This window comes from Triturus cristatus, chromosome 3_2, assembly GCF_964204655.1.
Source record: "Triturus cristatus chromosome 3_2, aTriCri1.1, whole genome shotgun sequence".
Taxonomy (NCBI): domain Eukaryota; kingdom Metazoa; phylum Chordata; class Amphibia; order Caudata; family Salamandridae; genus Triturus; species Triturus cristatus.
In genome coordinates this window covers 490,783,695-490,804,940 of record NC_140584.1, presented here as the reverse complement: position 1 = coordinate 490,804,940, position 21,246 = coordinate 490,783,695, and the positions used below count along the sequence as shown (strand labels likewise).

At 44.2% G+C, this 21,246-nt stretch overlaps 1 protein-coding gene across 9 annotated transcripts in view; it reads right to left on the bottom strand.

Annotated features, from left to right (window-relative positions):
* Window positions 1–21,246, bottom strand: part of SCUBE2 (signal peptide, CUB domain and EGF like domain containing 2) — a 486,721-nt gene that overhangs the window by 70,823 nt on the left and 394,652 nt on the right. For all 9 annotated transcript variants that reach the window (XM_085648142.1, XM_085648144.1, XM_085648145.1 and 6 more), the window contains one exon: window positions 57–224. In XM_085648142.1, the coding sequence (XP_085504268.1) occupies window positions 57–224 (168 nt within the window). The remainder of the gene's footprint in view (window positions 1–56; window positions 225–21,246) is intronic.

The following is a 21,246-nucleotide window of genomic DNA, read 5'->3' as shown; positions in this document are numbered from 1 at the left end:
TTAAGGACTAGTATTTAACTCTGTAATACTCCACTCAGACATTTTCTCTTTCTTACCTTTAGTTTCACAGTCCTGAAATGATGTGGCACCTATGTGCTTAGTTCCAAGGCCACCTCCACAAGAAAAACATGATGTTCTGCCTTTCTCTGGTTGGTAGGTCCCAAGAGGACAGAGATGACATGGTTTAAAGCCATCAAGAGAATATTCTCCTGGCAGGCAGTGACCTGCAAGAAAGAAGAAATAAATATTCTAAAGAAGGAATCTGATACAAACAAGTTGCATTTTCGGCTTCTTCATTTTATTTCCTTTAAAACATACAACAACTATCTTCAATGATCTCTGTAGCCATGATTCAAACAAATTGTTTTTTCTGTTTTAACTAGTGATTTAGTCACTAAAATGTTTAAAGTTTATACAAATAGTTCCCATTTGTGTGTACAAAAGAAACACTTTCATGCATACATAGTCCTCCCATAAATGCAGAAGTAAACAGTAGACCTTTAAAGGCAAAGTAACAGACATTAATACGCTCATTGTCATTAGCTTTATAAAGAAAAATGCACAGACTGCCCCTCAAGCGCTGGCCCTTTTCCCTTTCTTCCCTTAATCACTGCATTTCTGTCACACTTAAGTAAATCCTCAGTCTGTGGACCATGCACATTTTTTGCTGTTGTTTGAGAAGGCTTTCTCATCGTCCTCATTTCTCCCAACAACTTTCTCGGTGTGACGGCTCCACTGGCCTAATTAAGACTGGGGCGAAGTCTCTACTACAGCTAGTCCATTCTACCCCCTTTCTCAACATGCACGTGGTCTTTGAATAAGCCCGCCCCCACTCCAAGGTCACCACTACAGCTCACTGATTCAGCACCCTAAGTTTCCTATAGATAGATCTGTTATATAAATAAAAATAATACAGAAATTCAGCCATTTTCCAATCTATGTACATGCACTAGAAGGTACAAACTCTGCTTCTTCTCCAGAACACTCACTTAGTTCTTATACATGAAGCTCATTCAACCCCCTCAGGCCCAATGTATAAACTGTATGAAAAAAGTGTATAAAGTCAACAGGTAGGCTGGAACTGCTCTTTGGTCAACATGATGGGGTACAGCCTTCGCTCAAGGTGCATATACTCAAGTGGTTGTTCAGTTGTAAGGCTATGTATTAAAGATGCAACTAGCACTCTCATCTGTTTTTTAGGTCTCGTCTGGCTATCGCGTAAGCGATCGCTCAGCGAGAATTATGTAGGGGCTTCAGAAAATGCTCCCAAAGGCTTCCCAGGCGGATCGGGTGGCGGTTACGCGCACAACCACGCGCATTCGATTTGCCACCAGCTACTTACTGCGCGTGCGCCGCCTCACGCATTCAGAGAGATTTAGTAAGGGGCACAAGACCTTAGGAATGCGGTTTATGTCCAGTGCATGTGAGGCATTCAAGCGCGAAGCTGGCATCTGGCATCGGACTTGAAAGCAGCAGACTGCTTTCGCCAGCGCGCACTCGGCCTCACTTCCTGCATCCCCTCTTACAACAATTAACTTTCGTTATAACTCACACCCCATATGCTCGTTCCCTCCCACCCTTCCTTTGATGTCCGCTTTTCTTGTTGTTTACAAACCACGCCACACACTGCTGCATGCCACACACTGCTGCATGCCACACGCCACACACTGCTGCACGCCGCACACTGCTGCACGCCGCACACTACCGCACGCCACACACTGCTGCATTACACACTGCTGCATTACACACTGCTGCATTACACACTGCTGCACGCCGCACACTGCTGCACGCCTCACACTGCTGCATGCCGCACACTGCTGCATGCCGCACACTGCTGCACGCCACACACTGCTGCATGCCACACACTGCTGCATGCCGCTGCACGCCACACACTGCTGCACGCCACACACTGCTGTACGCCACACACTGCTGCATGCAGCACACTGCTGCACACCACACACTGCTGCACGCCACACACTGCTGCATGAAACACTGCTGCACGCCACACACTGCTGCACGCCACACACTGCTGCACGCCACACACTGCTGCATTACTCACTGCTGCATGCTGCACGACACTGCTGCACGCCGCACACTGCTGCACGCCGCTGCACGACACACAGTGCTGCATGCCTCACACTGCTACACGAAACACTGCTGCACGCAGCACACTGCTGCACGCCGCACACTGCTGCACGCCGCACACTGCTGCACGCCTCACACTGCTGCACTTCACACACTGCTGCACTCCACACACTGCTGCACTCCACACACTGCTGCACTCCACACACTGCTGCACTCCACACACTGCTGCACTCCACACACTGCTTTTATACGAGTTTATGCTACGGACATTGTAAATGACAATGCCTTTTATTTGTTTTAAAACCAAAACATAAATAAAAGGCATTGTAATTTTAACAATGCCAATAGCTCAAACTCTTATAAATACGAGACCTATTGCATTGCAAATGCTTGTTTTTATATAGGGATGATTATCCATAATAGACTTGAGGCTGTAGATTTGATTTTGTAGAAGACTCGAAATGTAAGAGTCCACTCAGCTTATTACTATGCCTTCCAAAGGCCATAATGTAAGGCAAATATTGTTTGGAATCAATACTTTTGTCCGTGAGTCCGTTGAGTTGCATATGCATGCGGTCTGAGTACACTCAGGGAGAGACTGCTAAATGTAAATCGTAATGGATGATTTAAAGGAAGAGTAAAATATAAGGGTAAGTGACAATTAAAAAAACAAATACAAAAGAGGTTTGGCTTGAATGTGACAAAGCATTAAAACACTGGCATGCAGAAATGTATTTCCACACAGTAGCACATCTAGGTTAGATGTTTCGACTTTGCTACTGATTGGTAATGATGGTGCTGTAGGTGATGTGGTACTGGTGGCGATGATAGCGGCACTGGTGGTATCCTTCAAATGTTAATGAGAAGCACAAACATGACTATTATCGGTCATTAATAAAACAAAATGTTTGGCTTATAGATGAGTGGTTCTATAATATTCGATAATTTCAATCATTTATGCTTTTTATTTACAATTTTGTCTTGACCCTCATCGAAGCAGACCTCATTGCCCCTCATTAAGTAGACCGCTGAGAGCTGCTTTTACCCCTTATACTGAGACCAAGCCTTCTCTGCGAGGACCAGACTCTACAAAATGAACCCTTATGCAGGCTACTATCCTCTTCTGACTCACCACACAATCAAAAGTTAAAACCCTCAGTGCCTGCCAGATTTTCAAATCCCAGATGCATTGTTGGGTGCAGTCAGGCAAAAAAGACCTCGCCCACTGGGCTGAACTCACTTTGCCTCATTAGGTATTTTGGAGTCAAGACGCTCACTGCTAGACATCCTGAATGAAATTGGAGTTTCACTGCCATGTATTCCAGGAAGGATGATTAAATACAGAGATATTGCAGTTATTCCCATTTGAAGTGGATCCAAATGTTGTCTTCTGTCCTCGCACCAAGCAGAAACAAAATAGACTCTGAACATTTGGTAAAAGCTGTATTTTGGAGTACGTTTGACCTATTTGATCAAGTAGTCAGGGAAAGTCAGGTAAAATGTAGATTTTGAATTTGAGGACTGTTGTTCTGTGCCAAAAAGCAAGAGATTTCATTTGGAATAGAAAAAAAAAACATTAATGTGTTGGAAGAACTGGTGCTGTGTTGACTGAGAACAATTAAAAATACCTGCAGATTATGTATCTATCTGCACTTTTTAAAGGGACACGTAAACTTCCTATTTACTAAAGCAAATCCTACCCGATTTTACTTACTAAGACTTACATTTGCAGTGAGTGTCCTCAATAAAGGTGAATTAGTATTATTTTTAGTTTTATTGTGAAAAGTATATGGCTAAATATGTCTCACTCAAATTCAATAACTTCCCATTGATCCATTTGCCATCAACTCTAGAACGAGCTGGCTCTTTCTGAAAAGTGAAATCATACACAGGAATAGGATCTAAGGACAAAAGTTATCAGGGGCTGTATTACACAAAGTGCCCCGGGGGCACAATGGGAGCTTGTGCCCACTTTGCTCAGCCCGGGGGCACTTTGGTATTACAGAAGGTGCCGCAGATGCTTTCTCAAGAGGGCGTTCCCTCACTTGCATGGGGACGTGGCCATATGTGCCCGTGCCGTATTATAGATGCGGGTGCAGAGGCAAAGAAGCTGCGGGGGCAACCTGATAGCAGCCTCCTGGAGGGGGAAAATGGGGTCCAATGGACCCCCCAGACACCCCCTTGCAGGCGGGTATAGTCACTCACTGCACCTGCCTGCAAGGGGATGTCTAAACCCCTTTAAAAGTGGAGGCGGGTTGCCGCCTGCACAGTGAAACACTGAGTGGCTGTTGCAAAGCTGATCTGTTTTTCACCTGAATGCGCTGCCCCCAGGGCAGCACAAGTGTGTGAGTGCCCTAGAGGCAGTGTATTCTATGTAATAGGGCGCACTTTCCCTGTTTGCGCCTGGCATATGTTTTTTAATATGCGCCGGACGCAAAGAGAAAAAGTGCACCCTGTACATAATAGGGCCTAAGTTGACTGGGGTGGGTAGTAGAAATCACACTCATTTGAGGGTTTATGATGCAAAATGTATTTCTGTGTCGTGTTTAGGTTCCTCATCTTCCATCATAACGAAGTATCACCCTGTACCACAGAACCAAGGACAGTAGCAACTTCATCCCCCCCCCCCTCCCAACACACTTCCCCTGACCTGCTTTACTGACCCTTATTTCCCTAAAGATTTCAGAGGGCCTGGAGGTGAGCAGCTGGTTCTGAGGTTCCGCATCAATCAGTGCTTAATTTTAGCTGGTGGTTTCCATTTCCGGTTATATGTCAACACTGGAACTTATGACAGCTGCCACATGATGATGCTGGTTGTGTATTATAGATGTGAGCTCACAACAGTTGTTTGTTAATCAAATAGACAGAAAAACGACTAATACCTTCCTCCCAAGCCATTCTATAGTTTTGTGGGGCCTCGAACAGTCTGAAGAGTCACACTTGTAGCATTGTGATGGCTAGTAGTTGTGTATGTATTGTCCCTGGCAGCAGGGCCGGACTGGGAACCGAAATGAGCCCTGGCAAACTGCTCGACCGGCCCCCTGGAGGGCATGGGGGGTGCGGCCCGAGCTGTTTGCAAGGGCCGCTTTCGGCTGAGTTGGTTACAGGGGGCCGATATTACCGGTACCAAAAACACCTCCCAGGGTCCCAAAATCAGTCCCTACCCTGGCGGTCCACCGGGGAATCGCCTGGTGCCTGCTACGGCCAGTTCGGTCCCGGCAATGGGTGGTGCAAGCTGGGGTGGCCTCCTGATGAGTGCCCTGCAATTTCTTTTTCTACAAATTAAGCACTGACAATCCTGCAGATTAACAAACAGCTAAGCAAACATTTTCCTTAATATTAGTGCGATTATAATGAACACTAATAACAACATTATGTATTATTAAGTGACAAAGTCACGCATCTGGCTTGCACCATGTGAAAAGCTCTACTAAGGGTCACTTGGAGAGAGCTCTCTCACCCGAGAGGAGTCTAGGGGAATGCAGCTAACGGGTCTGCTAGCCTCTGGTGGGAAGCTCCTTGCAGGACTAGAGAAGCTGCCTCAGGTACTCAGAGATCTGCACTGGTTGTAAGTCTTAATAGGTAACTATTTTGCCACATCAGCAACGCCATAATATAACGTCAATGGCACAGGGCCACCATCCACGAAATACCATTGCGGTGTTGTGCACAAATTAGCCCTTGTAGAGGTAGAGGTAAGCTGTACTCACAAAGAAGGGCGTTATGAAAAGGAGTCTGAAGACGTTTGTCTTGTAAGCAGTGAACCAAAAGGCATGCAAAGGAAACTATTGTAAAACAGACATTTTTGACAAAGGGCCAGTATTTTTAATCCATCTCTATAAAAGCCTTTGTTCGCTCACATCTTTACTCTGCGAACAAAAAAGCTGTACATTAAACAACACGGTATCATGACCACAAAGTAAAACGAAATAATATGCAAGGGCTATTAGTGAACAGCCAATCCTGTAGAAGGGATATGTCGGATGTAAGAAAAGGAATATGGCACCATCCAACTATACGGAAGGGGTAGATTAGGGAGTAGGGGTTTGCAATATAAAAGCAACTGGGCCACCTACCCTCTTTATGACCTCAGCACATGGGTCATCTACTCTACATTTCTTGCATTGCATTTCATTTTTAACTCTCAAATCTTTCACTTTGGATAAGTTATTGAATACAATTTTCCATCGAGTGCGAGCTTATTTTACTTTTAACTACACAGCAAATATTAAAATATACAGCCATGTCATGTAAGAAATATAACCCCTCCACTTAGTTGTGGAGGGCATTATTTAGTTTCTGTGGTCATAATTTCAAATTTCACTCAGCCTGGCAGTCTTCTGAGGTTGGGTAATATTAATAACAGTTATTTTTAGCACTTTGAGATGGTAAAACGTTTGCATGCAGCGTTATTTAAAAGAAAAGTTAATATTGTACCACTTGTTAACCATTTTGAAGAAATATATACTAGAATGCAACTTTTAGCCCTTTTATTTAACTAGTTATTGGGGAGCTGAGCCGACTCACTCACCTCTGCCACTATGTGTTTTGTGTAGATATTTATGCACTACTAATTTCAGAGTTAACCAGGATTCACAGGCCTGAGGTGGATAAGTTACTGATGTCATCGTTTAGGGGGTGGGCGATCCTATTTTCTTTCCTTCCTCACAGGAGGCTCCATGGCAACCTTGCCAGGTGAGTTACACCCCAGCACTCTTCTCACTGTATAGTTAGGGTTCAAAGGGCAATTTCTGAAGGAAATACCAATAAATAACTGAGTAAGTCAAGGGTTTGGTTCTGGCTCGACCCTTTATAATTTGATCATAAATGGCTTAGGTGTTAACTACTATTATTTTCCTGCCGGATTCTTTGCACTGTAACATCTTGTCCTTTACTGCTATATGTGGATGACTTAGACCTAATACTTTCAATAATTATATATCTTGTTAAATTGTGGTCTGCATTTGGTAAGGTTTGACAGTTAAGGGTGTCGCTAGAATAATAGTGAAAAGTGCAATGTTTTAGTCCTCAAGTACCTTGAGAGCCATATTCGGCATTCCATTTTGTGCAGACCCTTATTGCCCACTTTGGGCCACTTTCATTATTTGGGTCTTAGATTAAATAACAGGCAATGACAACATCGAAAGTAGAAATCAAAGGTTGCTTTAATGGTTGAATTAAGTGCTGTAGCTCATGGTCATTATCTCATTAGCCGACACCTTAAAATTCAGCTACATGAACAGGTAAAAATGGTGTACTGTAGCCCTATACAGGACTGAAGGATAGGTCTCTATTAAGCTAAAGGGCTTGAGAGTTGTAGGAAATTTATTCTAAATAAATTTGATGGATTTATCAACTCCCGCTTCTACTTAATACGATCTGGGGCTTAGAACATTGAATAGTAAGCTGCCCTGGGACCATTCATGTTCTCAGACTTTATTTGAACTAATGCTCATAGAACTGTGTGCCTGGATATTGCAAGTAAATTACTGAGTGACCAGGATGCTCGCCATCATTCATAGATAATCTCTTTAGGATTTAAAACTGTAATCAAAATGGCGGGCATATGAATCACTCAATAGAACACCCACGGCAGTTATTCTGATAAATTATTATCCCTATTGCATAAAACAAAATGACTGGGTAGAGGCACGTTTTTACCATAACGATTTCATAATTGCATATAAAATAATGCCCTATACAGAGCTGTACTGGGACCTGGCCTACTGAACATGTTAAATTCTGTTTAAACTTAGCTTTTCTAGGACTACTAACTAGCCTTGGCTCAGTGACAGACACCAGATTATACTGTATTGTCAAGTAATCAGTTTTACGAAAGTGAAACTCATTTTAATGTTACATTTTAGCCTTCATATGCTTCTTTGATCTAGAAATTGTTTTTGCAAAATCCTACAATTTTTGGCACAAAAAGTGTTGGTGATCCAATGAGGTTTTCTAGATTGACTCAATTGGTCCCAATCAGTTTCAAATTTTATATACATCTACTTTCAGATAATCAACTGTATGCATTAACATGTCCTTATGCCATAATATATTTAATTCATGATTTCATATTGACCTTTAAGGTCTCCATCTATTCTATGTTTTGTATTTCTTATTGCTTTTAAAATGTTGCTTTTTTTATATATAAAAATACAAACACAAATAAGAATAAGAATAAAAACATGAGCCCATGGCAGTTATCATGTGGAGCTATGGTCATCACAAACCACCCGCAACTACACCACAATTCCACCATTACTCCTTTCGGACATAGGGACTGAGTAGGTTTTTTACTGTAATCAGGTCCCTTTAAAAAAAGATTAAGTCAGGAGTATTGCATCAGAAGATTTGAAACTATTTGTAAGGTTCTCAGTGTTATGATTTCAAGAATGTTTTTGGAAACATTTTAAGTAAGCCTCAGTATGAAATTTATTCTGTATGGTTTAGGGATTGATGTTCAAAAGTTGAAAGACTGTACCTTCTTTCATAAAGATGTTCTTTCAAAAGTCAGTTGCAGCTCATATTCAATCACAAATCGCGCCAGTTTTCACCAAATCAAAAATGCTTTCATCAGTCGTCTTTTGAACATCCCACACAACCTCTGCTAGAGTGTACCTTCAAAATGAGAATAGTGACCCGCGTACTCTCACGCTCAATGCCAGTAGCAAGAAGAAACTCTATTTTCATTCCCTGATCGTTGTTTCCATTAAATTTTCTGCTTGCCAGGTCCTGCACCAAGTATTAGTTTGGGCACCTCATGTATTGCACTGAATGTATGCAATCCTAGGCGTTGGCACGTTTACTTCAGTTTGGCTATCGGATCTATTCAAACGAGCACTGTAACGGGTTGTTTTTCCTAATAACCCCACCCAGCTCGCTTTACCTCTTTCTAATAGACCAGTGCATTAAAAGTGTAGGTAATGTCCGGTACTGAGGACCTGCACTTCTTTAATCTGAAAGGGAGTACATACATTTCTCAGCACTGCTGCAATCCATTTAATGGGACAGGACCAGCATATCTCAGAAGCAAACAGGCACCCTCAAGAGTGAGTACCAGCACTTCTGCAGTTCCATTTAAAGAGCTCCTATATACCAAGAGGTAGAGCTCAGCAAGAGATACATGCACGATTACATACACAAAGAAGCCCTATAAGATGCCCATGCATAGCCACATAACCCTTTCGCACAAGCACATTTTGAAACAATGAAACCAAAACTAGTGGTTAAAACTGGGTAGACAAGCTACAATTCAAGGCGTCTTTATTAATGGGGAAGGTCTGGACCATTGTTAAACATCATTTCTAGTCTCCCCACATAGAAGAGAAAGTATCACATGCAAGGTGCCAGGGTCAGAAGATCTGAATTTACACGTTTCTTAAACTTTTTTCCACTGATGCTGACCGTGGAACAGAGTTCTTGTTTGCACTGGATACACAGTATGTATTTGTTATTGAAAGTGTGTCTTAAGGCATTCCAGCGAGTCCTGTTCCCACAAAAGCATTAAAGCGACATAAACATTCCTCGTGATAGTGACACCGCGCGCTGCCCTTTACACCGGTGACATGAGATTCAGAGCTGGTTCTAGTTAGTAAGGCGCTAGTAACTCGGAGTACCATTATGCTTTACAACCACCATAAATCCTTGTACTTCACATGCTAATCACTGTGTGAATAGCCCGCTGGCTTGAGGCTCACAGCAGGGCACTGGCTACCGGTGCCCGCCAGCACCTAATGACTTCTTGGCTAATGAACTGTCACTTGCGAGGCTGTTCATGGCTTGTTAAATGAGACAGAAAAAGAACAGGCTGAAATAAAAGTGTATGATTTGCTAACCGGCCTCTAGCTTCGCCAAGCAGTGTGCTTCCTTCTCAAGATGGCGTCTGGGGGTCATTAGTCGATGGTCCAAAATGCGTCACTGCGAAGCCCATCACAGCTTCTGGGAGTAGCCATCCCACGTTGCTCTCGAAGGGCTGAGACAGTGCTTTTAGGCCTGTTTATTCTGGTTACTTTACAGCAGTCACTGAAGTGTGACATTCCTCTCAAAATGTGACCCCCCCCAGACCCCTCCCCCGCTCCTCCCTTAAATGCTTTGTTTTTCTTTCACAGCTTCACTTTAATATGCTACACAACCTAATGAAATAATGTGGTATTTTTAAGTGGGACAAACTAGTCAGTCGGTATATCTAATATCAGTGCTTTAAATGGAAATGTAGAAGTGCTGGTACTCACTGTGCGGAGTATTTGTTTGCTGCTGAAAAGTGCTGGTACTCTCTTATTAGATTTATTGTAGCAGTGGTGAGAAGTGCAGGTACTTTCCCTTGCAAATGAAAGAAGTGCAGGTACTCAGTATCGGACAGTACCTGCTCATTTAAAACACTGTCTAATATCCTCCTTAATAAGCGGTAAGACAATATTGTATTTGCGGCAGGATTCAATATTTAATTTTTAAAAGAGTAAGTGCTAGCGCCCAAGGTTTTGCTTAGAGGCCCGCAGCTGGCACTAAAGAATGTTGGGAGTGCCAAAGAGCAAAGCTGCTAAGTCCTGACTTTCATTAAACCACAAAATACTCTGTGCCCGTTATTTTTTTATTTATTTTTGCAATTTTATATATCACGGACATGGCCCTATGGCATTAGAGCGCTTCACAACAGTAGCAGGTTACAAGTGTACAACGAGTTACAGCTACAAATATTACATTCAGACATTTCCCTCAGTAGATGTGACCAGGTCAATTGCAGCAGATTGGTCGTACACAGTTCAAGCATCGATTAAGATGGTGGGGTCACATACCGAAGGTCGTTCGTATCCTGGTGGAGAGAGTATTTAAGTACGGTCGAGGGTGATTAACCAAGTTCTCTGTTGAATAGGAGGAGCTTGAATTCCTTCTTGAAGGTGATGAGGCAGGCAGTTAGGCAGAGGGAGTGAGGTAAAGAGTTCCAGAATCTTGTTCCACTATCGGAGAATGACTGGCGCATCTACCATTCATGACTGAAGGTGAGGGGTTCCAGGAGCTGAGATTAAGCATTTCTGGAACCCTTATTTGCTCCAGAGATTTTCAGTTTCTTGTTTAGAAAGGAGGGTAAAGAGGAGTCCAGCGCTCTGTGAGTAATGCAGGCGGTTTTGAATTGGGCCCATGCTTCAATGGGAAGCCGTTGGACAGTTAGCAGGGCAGGGGAAATGTGGTCAAATTTCTTGAGACCTAAAACGAATCGAGCTGCTGCATGTAGTGTTGCTTGTAGTGGTCCGAGGTGAACTTTGGAAATGCCTGAGAGAAGGGCAATTCCATAGGCTATGCTGGAGAGACAGAGACAGCACCACTGTTTTGAGGTCTTGTTCCAGGATCAATTGTCTGATGTCTCAAAGCTGCCCAAGTTGGTGATGTGCAGTTTTGGCCATTTCTGTGATGTGTCTGTGAAGATTGAGACTATTGTTAAGGGTGATCCCAAGTGATTTACTATTCTGGACTATGATAGAGCAGTCTTCCAGGGCAGGAATGTTAGCCAATCATTTCTGTAATGGGGTTTTTGCTTTCATAAGAGAAATCAAGAGAAGTACTTATTTAGTTGGGCTGAGCTTTAGATGTTGGTTAGACATACAGTTTTTAATCTTTAAGAGCTTTATTGAAAGGAAAGCAACGTGTTCAGGGGATGAGATTTTCATGTATATTTGAGTGTCATCGGCGTAGTGGTGGAAGAGAATCTCAGAGTTTCTGAGAATCACACATAATGGTTCTAAGGTGGAGGTTGAAGAGTGCTGGGGAGAGGATCGAGCCTTGAGGGACTCCTTGATGTACACAGACTGGTCTTGAGATCAAGTTGCCCCTTTTCACAATTTGGGAAGGGTTGGTTGGGTATGAGGAGAACCAGTTGAGGACTGTGCCTCAATATACCATGCTTTGTACAAGAGTGCGAAGGAGGTCCAGGTGGTTGGCAGTGTCGAATGCAGCAGACAAGTCCAGGAGGACTAGGAGGCAAGAGTTACCGAAGTAGAGGATGCTAAGGGAGTCATCGACTATTTGGAGGATCACAATTTCTGTACTGTGGACCTCGTGTAAACCTGATTGGAGAGTGTCTAGGAGGTTGCTTGTTTGAATGTGTGGCGCAAGTTGGGACGCTACACAACTTTCAATGACTTTGCATAAAAGTGGGAATGTGGAGACTGGGTGGTAGCTGTTCAAGTTCTCTGGATCAAGATTGCTTTTTCAAGAGAGGAGAGACTTGACCTACTTTTAGTTGTTCTGGAAATAGGCCCTGTTGGAGAGAGGAGTTGACCATGTTGGTCCATATGGCGAGTAGATCTATGGCAAGAGATTTGTTAATAGAACATGGAATGGAATCCCGAAGGTGGTTCGAGGGTTTCACTTTGGAGATTGTTCGCTGTAGGTCCCGTTATGAAATTAGGTAGAATGAAGACCAAAAATGCAGCGCCTTGCATGTCAGAATCTCTGTTTCTGGGCAGTCGCTGGTGCGTACAAGATATGGATTTATCAAAGAACTCTACAAAGTTGTTGCAGCGGGCCACTCATGACTCCGAAACTAAAGTTGTGAAGGTGTTCGAAGTCTGTGCGAGAATCTCGAACAGGAGATTTGGTCTGTTCTTTGCATAATTCACGAGTGCTTGGATATGGGAGGATTTGGCTCTGAGGATTCGGTCTTTGTATTGTTTTCGCGCTTTGACCCTAGGGATGGCATCTAGGTGGTATTCTATCCCAGCAATGAAAAAGGTGTATTATGCTGTTAAAGACATCACTCTTGTAAAATCGCTTCATATGTTGCATTTTTTTCTTTAAATACAATAAGTGTAATACAGTTCCATTACAAATGTTGCTACTGTTATACACTTCATTGTGCAGCTCCTTTCCATTCATCTTGCCAGTTTATGGGTAGTAATACACTGGAATCATCTTTAGCTCCTGTGACTGCTGCTTTGTTTGGTTACTTACCAAATGTATGTATTGAGCCCAAATAAGAATGCGCGTTGGCAGAGTCAATAAGTTTGGCCTGGGCAAGCTGGTGCTCCCGCCAAACATAAGCACACGCTCCACTTCTAGCAAACAGGAGCTATCAAAGTGCTCCCGCTTGCTGGAAGCGGAGGTATCATCTATTTCCCTGTCTGCAGACATGCGGGCAGCAAAAAAGATTAAACTACTGCTCTTGCACACAGGGTGCCTTTCCCGCAGCTCCCTGTGTGCAATAGCAATGCCTGCTCCCGCAGGAGGTTGGAGCTGGCTGGGACAGCAGGGGCCTCGAGGTCCCCTCCCCCCCCACAGTTCCTATTCAGAACACTGGGTGCCTTGGTTGTGACCAGGGCACCCAGGGACACATGGCCGGGTGACTTGAGATGGGGTCCCCGGGTACAAAACAGGCCGAGGTATGCAGGGGTTTCGGCCCCCCTTCCCCATGAAATTATGGGATGCCCTAGGGGATGGAGTCCCCGGGGCCCAAATCAGGGGTGGGGGGCTTGCGTGGACCCCTCCCCTATTGAAATAGGGAAACCAGGGGGCAGATAAACCAGCAGAAAAGGCCAGAGGGCAGAAAAATGAGCAGGAAAATGCAAAACAGAGCAGAAGAGGGCAAAATAGATAGCAGAAAAATTAGCACAAAAGGCAATACAGAGCAGAAGATGGCAAAATAGATGGCAGAAAAATTAGCACAAAAGGCAAAACAGAGGGCAGAAAAACAAGCAGAGGAGGGCAAAAAATGAGCAGAAAAGGCAAAACAGAGGGCAGATAAACAAGCAGAAAAGGCAAAACAGAGCAGAAGAGGGCAAAACAGAGGGCATCCACACACCCACTCATGCACCTAGTCACATACCCACTGAGACAGTCATATTCACACTTCCACGCAGACATTCACGCACCCACTAACAGACCCACTCAGACTCACGCACCCACTTACATACCCACTCAGAGACTCACACACCCACTCACAGACTCACACGCCACCTCACAGGGAGTCATACACCCGCTCATGGACTGACTTGAACACTCATGGAGGCACACCCAAACCCACTCCGACACCTAGTCACAGACCGACTCAAGCACCCACTGAGACACGTATGCAGTCACTCACACACCCACTGACAGACCCACTCAGACATTCATTCACTCACTCTCAAAGGTTACAGGTTACGGTTAGGATTTTTCTTTTTACTTTAGAAATTTACTTTAAAAAAATTAAGGTTACAGGGACGTTATAGTTAGAAAATAACATTACAAAACCATAGAAATTCACTGAAAAAAACCAAAGGTTACATTGGACGTTATAGTTAGGAAATGGAATTTAAAAAACGTAGAAATTCGAGAGTGATGTAATATGTGAGGTTATAAGCAGTGCACTGGGGGTCGTGAATTAGAGTTAGCTCAGGTACCTGTAACTGGTGAATTTCAATGGTTTTATAATAGTGAAATTTCAGCCTAACAAGAACGTCCCTATAACCTTTGGTTACTTATATATGTATGTATATATTGGGGGAACGTATATCTGCAACTCCCAGTATAACATATAGGAAAGCGCGTTCCATGAGTAATGCTTTGGTCAGGAGCAGCCCTAAGATTGCTACACCGAAAAATTGGCTCAGTAGTAGAACAGGGTTTTTCAAATGCTCCAGCTGTAGAGCGTGCAAGCAAGGCTACAATACTAAAACATATACCACCCCCTTTACACAGAAACCAGTTGCAATAACAAAATTCCTTAATTGCAAAACGGAGTTTGCGGTGTATGTGCTGGAGTGTCCGTGTGGCCTGCGCTATGTGGGTAGCACTAAGCTGCAGGTTCACAAACGGATACTCCAGCACAAGCGAGCAATAACCAATAATGATACTGCGTACCCTGTGGAGAGACATTTCAGGGAACAGAATGGCAGTAATGTACAACATTTGAAATACTTTACCATAGATTAAGTCTAGCCACTTAGAAGGGGTGGTAATCGAGAATACCTTTTGCGCAAACTGGAAACCCAATATATTTTGGAATTAGCTTGTAAAGCACCACAGGGCCTGAATGCAAGTGAGGATTTCTTCACTTGCCTGTAATATTGTTTATCTCATGCACTATCCAGTGAGAATTTCTTTTTAACTGAATATTAGAGAAAATTTGTCTTTTTATCTGAAAGTTTTAGGGTTAAGTTAATTATAAAATTTTTACACAATTTTATAAACTTCATTGCGGCTGCAATTTAGTATGGTAAGGGCACCTTTTATGGTTTTAAATACACGAGCACTTTATTTAAAAATTAAATATATCATAGATCTACGCCCACTTGAGCAGGACTTGTTTTACCACACAAGGCAGAGCATCAGTAATTATGTGAATGCTTGAATATAAGATAAATAAGAGCCAGGGTATGGTCATTATTACGTTTGACCTGTGGCAGCCAAGAAATTGGAAAAATGTTGGGGAAGATGTGAAAAATCATTAAGTCATTTTGTATATTTTATGCATAATCTTGATCCAGCACATCAGAATACAGATTAATAAGTCTTAAACCCGATACTCACAGAAGTAGCACACTGAAATGTTAAATTGGATATTTTATTCATTTTAATGGATTTTACCTGATTTTAACTGTGTGTTATTCATGACCAATATTTACATGGCTCTGAGAATATTTATGCATATATTTATTTATTCTCTTCAAGCTTTGCACATATTTATTTCAATGTTGGAATTATTTGCATGCTATATTGTGATAGGTATTGGAGAACTACAAAGAATGTTTCTTCCATATCCATGATGACGATAATCACGTGTGCTTTATCTGGCACTAGCGATGAAAAAATTACTCCGTTTTGCGTCATGTGATCAAGGCTTCGTGGGAGGCAGAAACGCGTCATGGCGGAGGTGCGGGCATTTGTCCAATAAACTACACATTTGCACTGAATCTGGGTCTGCGATTTCGTCCATTCGGCAGTTTGGCGGCGGAATCTTTTTGGATATATATATATATATATATATATATCTATATATTAGGCTGAAAGCTTGCCTGCCACTTCTTTCCACACGAAATAAGGCATGAGTAGACCCAAATTATTCGCAGTGATGATTTACTCAGCAATCACCAGGTGGCCATGGCGCGTTTCGGCCGGTAAGACGGCCTTGATCACATATATATATATATATATATTATAAAGTGAACGCTCCCAAGTTCGCACCAACAAGCCAGGTCACTCGCAGGCGGGTGCTATTGCGTGGCGGTGCCCCACGTGAATATTCAGCTTCCCAACTCACTTGCTTTTCAACAGAGTCAAGCACTCACTGGAGGGGTTAGATATCGGTTCTATTTTATTTTAGCAGATGAATCGAACAGCAAGACAGACGCGTTTCAGAATTTCCTTCATCAGTGTCTCGTCGCGGAAGCCGCGCGCAAACGTTAAATACATTCGCGTCATGTTCAATGCGACAACATTATCGAAACAAATGATGGCAATACACCCTTCCTATTTCATTTTGAATGGGGCGGCCATCTTTGAATGGTGTACTCGTAGCACAAAAATAGGTAAAGATAAATCATTATCCTTCAAAACCTTGCCAGGTACAATCATATGCAGCAAATAATCAATTCAGTATATATATGCAATAGTACAGACATCGTATCCATTATCTAATCTCAGATATGGGGGTGTCGCATCAGCAATAAGAATGATCTGTTACTTGTCCCGATGGACTGATAATGACAATTCACATATATATATAACCGTCAATCGGTAAATAGTGTTGCTGAACAACACACAACCCGCATAACGCCATGTACATGGCGTTATGCAGATCAGCAGTGCATTGCGGGCGCGCGAGTTATAGTTAGCTGAACTAACTATAACGGGGGAATTTCTATGGTTTTGTACGAGTGAAAAGTCCAGCTAACTATATCACCCCTGAAACCTATAGTTTTTTCAGTGAATTTCTAAGGTTTTTTAAATGCTAATTCCTAGCTATAATGTGCCTGAAACCTATGTTTTTTTCAGTGAATTTCATAGGGTTTTTAAATGCTAATTTCTAACTATGCCTACAGAGATAGGACATATGAAGAAAGAAGGAAAAACGCACAGAAAGAAAAAAAAGAGATGCAGAAAGAAGCAACAGAAGTCCTCAAAGACGAAGAAAAGTGCAGAAAGAAGGATAACGTGCAGAAAGAACAAACAGAAGAGCAGAAAGAAGCCTTGTTGCAAAATCATCCTGTACCCTCAACTTTTTCAGACGGATACTGGTGGTAACTGAATCTGCCTAAGCAGTCCTAGAGCCAGTGCTATGTTAAAAGACACTCAGAATACAGTGAAAACACCTACATACACTAGGGCACACTATGCGTTGGGGTCCCCCTGTGATTAGCATGACCTCCTCTGTAAGCCCCTAGTGTATAATAGGGCAGGGGATTAAAACTACCTCTTAAAACGCACCACAGGGCGTGTTTGAACACGTCACCTCATGCCCCGTCCCCTCCCTTCCCCACTGTGTAAACACACCCTGTAGCCATTTTAAGATGGGAGATTAAGTCCCCTTGAATCCTGAGGGTCCCTAGGGTCCAACTAGACCACTAGGTACCTCCAGTAAGCGCCACAGAGCTGCGTTGCAGAGAGGTGTAAAAAGTGGCACGGCCTGCACCACCTCTCTGCAACGCAGAGCAGTGGTGCTTACTGGAAGCACCTGGTGGGCTAGTTGGACCCCAGAGTCCCTCAGGATTGAAAGGGAATTATTTCCCCAACTTAAAAACGCGCCACAGGGCGTGTTTGCACACGTCACCTCGGTCCCGTCCCCTCCCTTCACCACTGTGTAAACGCGCCCTGTGGCCGTTCTGAGTTGAGAGATTAAGTCCCCTTGAATCCTAAGGGTCCCTAGGGTCAAACTAGCCCACTAGGTACCTCCAGTAAGCGCCACAGAGCTGCGTTGCATGGAGGTGTAAAAAGTGGTGTGGCCTCAGAACACCTGTCTGCAACGCAGCTCCCTGGCGCATACTGGAGATACCTGTTGGGCTAGTTGGCCCTCAGGGACCCTCAGTATTGAAGGGGAATTAATTCCTCAACTTACAACTGGCCAGGGGGCGCGTTTGCAGAGTGCTGCAAGGAGGGGGCATGACCTCCGGCGCGATGCCGGTCTTTTATTTATTTATTTTTAAGAAGGAGGGCTGTGTGGCCCCCTTTCTTTCTCTAATTTATTAGCCCTGGGGACCCCATCCCCCAGGGCCTGCACCCTAATTTTTTTGTTGAAAAAAATTAATTTGGCCCTCCCAAGGCCTTAATCGGTCCCGGGGACCCCAACCCCCGGGTCATGGCCTTTTTTTTTTTTTTTATTCTTTAGGAGGGGGGCTGTGTTGCTGGACAAACTGTATGTACCTATCACCATGACGATTTGCGTTATATTCATTAAAAGGGGACTATGCATACAATGAATCCACGTAGAATGTATTCACACCGCTAGTGAAGCTCTGACATGTCTGACACCCTACCGTGCCTAATCACGGCGCCCCCGCTGGTGGGTACTCTCCAAGTAGACACCCTTGTCGTTTATTTATACAAACATGGGTAGCTATTGACGGGCACATTTAATACACATGCACACTAAACCATTCAAAGGGGATTCGACAAAAATTCGACCAAACTATGCAAGAAACCCCCTCACGGTTAATAAAACACACATCCACCGCCGGATGTGTAATACTTTTGATTTTACTCTCTGGAAAGGAGACAAACCTCACTTGAGAGTCACAGCGTGCTCCTGGCTGAGCCCAATGCTGTGTTACACCCACCATTGCCTGCCGAGTGCCACACACCTCTGTGTTGTATTCCACCATCTAGTGCTTATGCTATGACACTCTCTAGCCCATGTGCACTGTAACACCACCCCGTGAATATGTCATGCCACACTTGCCTTCGCACGGGTTATATTGCCCAATCTAACGTGCCTTCCTCGATGCCTATGTTATAAAGCACAGCGCTATGCCATACTTATTACAATCTGGGATCCATATCTTTGTCACAGTGCATATGCAATGTTACACTACCCAGCACATATTTTATATTACAACTTTAGAGACTACTTAGGTTACACAACACTGCCCTGTGCATATTACACTCCAAGGCGCATATCACATAGCAAGCGCTAGTGCCTGTGCTATCTCGCGCTCTCCAATGAATCTGTCATTGCGCACAATGTATTGCATATTATATTTCACGCCCTGGTTCATCTTATATCACACTTTTTGGTGCATAGTTTATACCATATACTATATCTAGTTTTCATTTTCAATCGTGCTCTCAGGACTATGTTCTATATAACACTGCGTCCACCTACCCTTTTCACGGGCATTACATTTTGCGATGGGGGGTGGAAGGTCAGGGGATGTTTCTGCCAAGTGAGCCCAGAGTCACAGTCCCAAACGTTCTCTTCTTCCTGAATAAAAGTGAGATTATGCTGCATACTTGTTCATATTTTAAGTAGTTCGCACAGACACACATTTTAAAAACAATAAAGTTCCTAATACCCACCTTCTATGAACAGTTAGCTTGCTGCCCCATCCACCTCCTCCCTATTCTCTGTTGTCTGAATCCATGGACTAGCCTCCTCCCTCCTGCCATGCATGGTCTGATGTGCTGCCACTGCCCTCCATTTAGCATGATGTACCAGTGCACTCCTCCTGCCCTCCATTGCCCAATTCTATGGGCAATCATTGACCTCCTGCTTAGCCTCTGTGCTTAGCTTGCTGCCCCTATTCTCCTTCCCCCTGCCCTCCGATGTCTTTGTGCATGCCCCTGCTCCATCCTTTTTGACCACCATGTTCCATGGACCTGCCACTCCTATCTACTCTGAGTGTTCTGTTGAGCTGCCACTCCCCTCCCACCTGCCTAGCATTGTCAGATGACTGTAACCTGTCCCTGCCACCTCCACCCTGCCTGTCCACATGCCATGCCCCTATCCCCTTCCTCCTGTCCTTCATGGTCCATTTTACTGCCACACCCTTCTGCCCTCCCAGGTCTGTTGTGCTGCAACTGCTCCTCCTGCCTGCCCCGCGCGGTCTGTTGTGAGGACCCTTCCCCTGAACTCTCTTGTCTGTGCCCAGGTCCTGACCCTCCCTTCTATCCTCCATGGTCCTTTGTGCATGCCCCTGCACCCTCCTTCTTGCCCATCATAGCCATTGTGCTGCCACTAACCCTCCCGCTTGCCATGCATGGTCTTCTGTGCTGCCATGGCCCCTCCCACCTTCCCTGTGTGGTCAGCTAGCTGCTCCTGACCCCCTCCCACCTTCCCTCCATGGTCTGTGTGTATGCCATCAGTCTCACTGTTGCTTTCCATGGTGTGTCTTGCTTCTAGTGCCCATCCTGCGTGACCTCCATGGTCATCTTGCTGCTCCTGCCCTGCCCCCTTGCCCCCAGCCCTCTGTTTCCATGTGCAGACCCCTATTCCCTTCTTCCTGGCTTGTCGGTTCCATTGTAATGCCCCTGATACGTCCCTCCTGCTCTTTATGGTCTGTTATGCTGCAGCTTTCTCTCCTGTCTGTCCATTATGGTCAGCTAGCTACCATTGCCTCTTTCCCCTCTGTTGTCTGTTGTCCATGTCCATGGTCCTGTCCCCTCACTATTGCTTTCTATGCTGCACTCCCGTCCCGCATGCCCTGTGTGGTGTATTGTGCTGCTGCAAACCCTGATGCCTGCCCTGTAGGGTCAGTTTGGTGCACCTCTCAATGTCCCTCCTGTCCTCTGTTATCCGAGTCCATGTCCCTACCCCAATTCCTCCTGCCTACCATGATCCAATGTACCATACTTGCGAACGTTTTGAACTTGGTAAGAGGGAGATTTTGAAATAAAACTGGGGTATTGATTTTCCCCTTTGAGTTACATTGAAAAAGAGAAGATTGTAGACAGAAACCAGATCAAGTAAAGCCCATTTTAGCTTAAAAACATTGGACGTTTCCTGGCTGAAACAGGTCTGTTGGCATGTATGGTTGTATGACCACTGCCTCTTCCTTCTGCCCACAATGGTCTATTACATCACCACAGCCTCTCTTGTCAGTCCTGTATTGTTGGTTTGTAGCCCCTGCCCCCCTTTCCACTGCCCTCCATAGTCTGTTGTGCTGCCACTGCCCTTCCTGCCTGCCTAGTGTGGTCAAATTGTTGCCTCTGCACTCTCCTACCTGCCTTCAATTTTCAGAGTCCGTGCCCCTGGCCTCT